Source organism: Corvus kubaryi, unplaced genomic scaffold, assembly GCF_017639235.1.
Source record: "Corvus kubaryi isolate FWS band 111438036 unplaced genomic scaffold, C.kubaryi_AGA036_p1.0 split1-37355, whole genome shotgun sequence".
NCBI classification, from domain to species: Eukaryota; Metazoa; Chordata; class Aves; order Passeriformes; family Corvidae; genus Corvus; species Corvus kubaryi.
This window is the reverse complement of record NW_024582078.1, coordinates 2,311,040-2,315,053: the sequence shown is the minus strand read 5'-3', so window position 1 is coordinate 2,315,053 and position 4,014 is coordinate 2,311,040. Positions and strand designations below refer to the sequence as shown.

The following is a 4,014-nucleotide window of genomic DNA, read 5'->3' as shown; positions in this document are numbered from 1 at the left end:
GACATTCCCCAGTGCCCAGGGGCCAGCACAGGGCACAAGGACATTCCCCAGTGCTCGGGGCCAGCACAGCTCCTCTGTCCTCTCCCCAGCCCCATCCACGTCCCCCAAACCCCCCCCAAGCGTCCCCCTGCAGCTGAGGGGTCCGTCCTTCCCGCAGGAGCTCTCAGCGCTGCGATCCCGATCTCCTGCCAGGCCTGCCGCTCCCTCCCCTCGATACACAAATAAATAAAGGGAACAGATTGTTCTGGGGCTGCTATTTATAAAAACGGGCTGGAAAAATAAACCCCCGAGCAAAACCTCCCGGAAAAACCCGGCCTTGCTCCTTTCACCTGCCAGGCCCTGAGGGCAGGAGTTGGAATCGGGAGGTTGGGGATGGGGATGGGGATGGGGAGATGTCAGTGCAGCCATCAGCTGTTGCAGGGAAAACACAGAACCCCGCAGCGCGGAGCTGCCAGCAGCACAGACACGGGAACAGATTCCCAAATGTTTGCTTTCCAAAGCCGGAGCTGCCGCCGTCTGCCCACAAACGCCGGCTCCTCCTCCTCCCGCTGCGGGTCCCGCTGACCCCCACAGCACCCCCAGATCAGGGATGCGGCTCCAGGAGCGCGATTCCAACCCCTCCGGAGCATCCAGACCGCGGTCGTGCCCTTCCGCCCCACCGAGGGTCCCCTCTGGGGGTGCAGCCCCCTCCCAAATCCCAGCGTGGCTCCCCCAGCATCCTGCTGCCTTTTCCAGCAGCATCCCGGCCTGGAGCTCTGCTGCCCTCTAGGCCCAGATCCTGCGAGAAAAAAACCAAATTATTTTGGAGTTTGTTCCATCTCCCGCTTCCAAAGCCGGCCTGGGCTGCGCTGGAATTTCCCTGCCTGGCGCCGGCAGCAGAGGGGCAGAGAGGGGACGGCTGGGATGGGGACAGGGACATCCCTGCTCCCGGACACGCTGCCCGGGGGTCCCACGGTGGCCAGGGGGGTCAGGGGATGGAGGCTGCAGCACAGGGAGCCTCCAAAAGAGGCTGGGAAGGCAAATCCTGATGGAAAGCGACGTTTTCCATCCGACTCCACCCTCCGAGCGCTCCATCCAGGGGAGCCAAGGGCACTGCTTCCAAAGCCTTGGATAGGCACAAACCCTCCTGCTCCTTCTGGCTGCGGCCAGGAGCACCAGGAGCCCTTGGAGTTTGAGGCGCTGAGTCCAAATCCATGGGAAAAATCAGTGAATTTGGGCTGCTCCCATTTTTTTTTTTTCCTGCCTGCCTCCACCCAAAGCAGCTCTCGGAGGTCGATCCCGCAGACAGAGCATTTCCCACGCTGATCCCCTAAAATCAGCCCTGTGGGGAAGGTTGTAGGGAGTTCAGCTCCATCTCCTCTCCTTCCCAGAGTTCTCCATCAGCAGCTTCTGCTCCGTGGTGGATGTCATGAACTACTCCCGGCTCCAGGTGCTGCGGCTCGACGGGAACGAGATCAAGCGCAACGCGGTGCCCCCGGACGCGCCGCTGTGCCTGCGCCGGGCCACCGTCATCGAGATCTGAGCCGGCCCCGCCGCCCTCAGGACTTGTGTCCCTCATTCCCAGGGAATCCCTCATTCCCAGGGAATCCCTCATTTCCCATCCGACTCGGCTTCGCAGCAGTGCAATCACAGGGTGCTCCGATCTGCGCCCAATTTGCCCTAAATTCTCCCTCTTCCCATGCAGGGTGGGGCAGATCCCGGCTCTGAGCCCTCTCTGACCCCGCCACAGCCACCCCACAAAGCCCCGTGCCCACTGTCACCTCCTCCCCCAGATCGGGGTGGGGCACAGCAGGGATGGGGCTCGTCCCACCTTGGGAATCCAGCCCTGAGCATCTGATCCCAATCCCGACCCCAAAACCGGATCTGAACCCCCTGGGCCAGCAACCCCTGGAAGGAGCATCCAAGGGGTTGGGAGCTGCAGGAGTGAAGGGTTAAAGATCTCCAGGCTGGAGGATCCCTCAGAGTGGGACGAGGAGGGGCAAATCCACCCCTTCTCTTCCTTTTTCCCCCTTTTCCATCAGCCTCCTGCTCCGGAATTAATGGAGAGAAACCCTAAAAGAGAGAAACCTTCCCTGGGGTCAGAGGGAAACCCCCTGAGGAACAGCCTGGCCATGGAAGGGGTCCCAAATCTTCCTCCCAAACCCCTGGATCAGGGCAGGATGGGGAAATTCCTGGTGCTGTCACCCCCGGCTGCCTGGGCACCCCTCCCTGAGCTCCCTCCCTGCCCAGGCCCCCGGGATATCCCAATTAAAACCCCCCAAATAATCACAGATCCACGTTGGAATTCCCTAAAAACCCCGAATTCCCCAACTCGGACCCTCGGCCGGCTGAGTTTGAGGACCGAAGGGGCAGCTGAGCTTTGGGGGTGACCTGCCCAGGTGGCCCCTCCGCGTTGTTCCTGCATGCAAAGAGCATTAAAAATAAAAACCCCCCCAAAATCCTATAATTTCACCAGCATGAACTGTAAACCCCAAACCCATCAATAAAACCCTTCCCGCACCTGCACCCAGCGCGTCCCGGGAGCTCTGCAGCCTCTCCTCTGCTCCAGAGGGTTTTCCAGGCATAAATCCAGGCTGGAATTGCCGTCTAGCGGCTGTCCCGGGCATGGCAAGGAGCATTCCCGAGGAGCACCCGCATCCCGGTGAAATTCCGGGGAAAATACCCCGGGAAAGGGTCAGCGGGGACAGGGAGGCAGGGAGGGAGGGAGGCACCACCGAGGGGGTTTTTTTCCAGGTGTTTTCCTGGTCCCCCAGGATTCGTGCCTGAGGATTTTTAACAGCTGAGCTGGGGGGTGTTTAAAAAATAGGGGGGAAAAATTAGGAATTTCACATGGACGGGAGCAAAAAGTGCCATTGCCCAGGCTGGGAGCAGCCAGGGAGGCAGAGCCCGCAGGATTCTGTGGGATGCAGGAGTTGGGCTTCCAAAAACCCCAAACCACTGGATGGGAGCAGCCCCAAAACTCCCCCCAAGACTCCTTGGGAAGCCAGGCAAACCTCCCAAACCCCATCCCAAAGAGAGATCCAAACCCTCCTGGAGGCACCAGGAGCCCTCATTTGGGATCCCGCCACACCCCAGGACCCCGGGAATGTCACAGAGGCTCCTCTCCCGGCTGGAAGGGTGGCCCTGGGTGTCCCTGTCCCAAGGGAGCAGCGCCAAGGTTTGGGATCTGCTCCCAGGGGTGCCCAGTACAGTCAGGAGAATTATGGGGTGGAAAAACGTGGAAAGAAGTAGAGGTGAAATTTGGGGTTTTCGGGGGAACATCTGGGGATCCCATCTCCCCTCATTCCCGACTCAGGTTTGTGCCCCAGAAATCCAGCAACTCCTTCCCAAATCCCGGCCTGCAGGACCCAAAGGGGTTGGGGAAGTTTTAGGGAGCCCCGATCATTTCAGGGGGATCTGGGAAGGGAACGAACAAAACCCAGGAGCTCCAAAGCTCCTCCAGCAGCCGCTGGATCCAGGCAGGGCTGGGAATTCCTGATTCCCACCAGCTGGGGGGAAGGGGAGGGGGCAGAGGATCAGGACCCCCCCCCCCGCCCTGGCTTCCCCCCCCACCCCCGCCCCAAAATCCAGGGACAGCCCCCATTGGTCCCACGGGCGCCCAATCTGTGCCTTGTTGTGGTGGGAACAGCAGGGAACGGGGGCTTGGATCCCCCTCCTCATCCCCTTCCTCCTCCTCCTGTTGCCGGGAGGAGCTGCGGGGTCCGGGGGGCCCCTGGATCCCACCGGGAAGGAGGAGGAGGAGGGGGGAGTTCAGGGCTTTGTCCAGACCCACAGAGCAGGAAAAAAATCCCCAAACCAACCCAAACAACCCCCCTGGAGGGGGTTTTGGGGCGCTGCTGCGGGGACCGGCAGCTGCAGCCCCCCCGAAATCCCATCTAGGCTGTGGGGTTCTGCCAAGGACCCTCCTGGGGTGGGGGATGTCAAAACCCAGCAACCCATGGGGACCAGCAGGATTTCTCCAGAACCCCCCCGATTTTTCCCTAAAACCCCCCAGATTTTTCCCTAAAACCCACT

At 60.9% G+C, this 4,014-nt stretch overlaps 1 protein-coding gene across 1 annotated transcript in view; it reads left to right on the top strand.

Moving 5' to 3' along the window:
* The window catches only part of FMOD (fibromodulin), a 7,388-nt gene extending 4,883 nt beyond the window's left edge, over positions 1-2,505 (top strand). The window contains exon 3 of the mRNA XM_042013759.1: positions 1,371-2,505. Within this exon, the coding sequence (XP_041869693.1) occupies positions 1,371-1,522 (152 nt within the window). The 3' untranslated portion in view covers positions 1,523-2,505. The remainder of the gene's footprint in view (positions 1-1,370) is intronic.
* Positions 2,506-4,014: the final 1,509 nt, after the last annotated feature.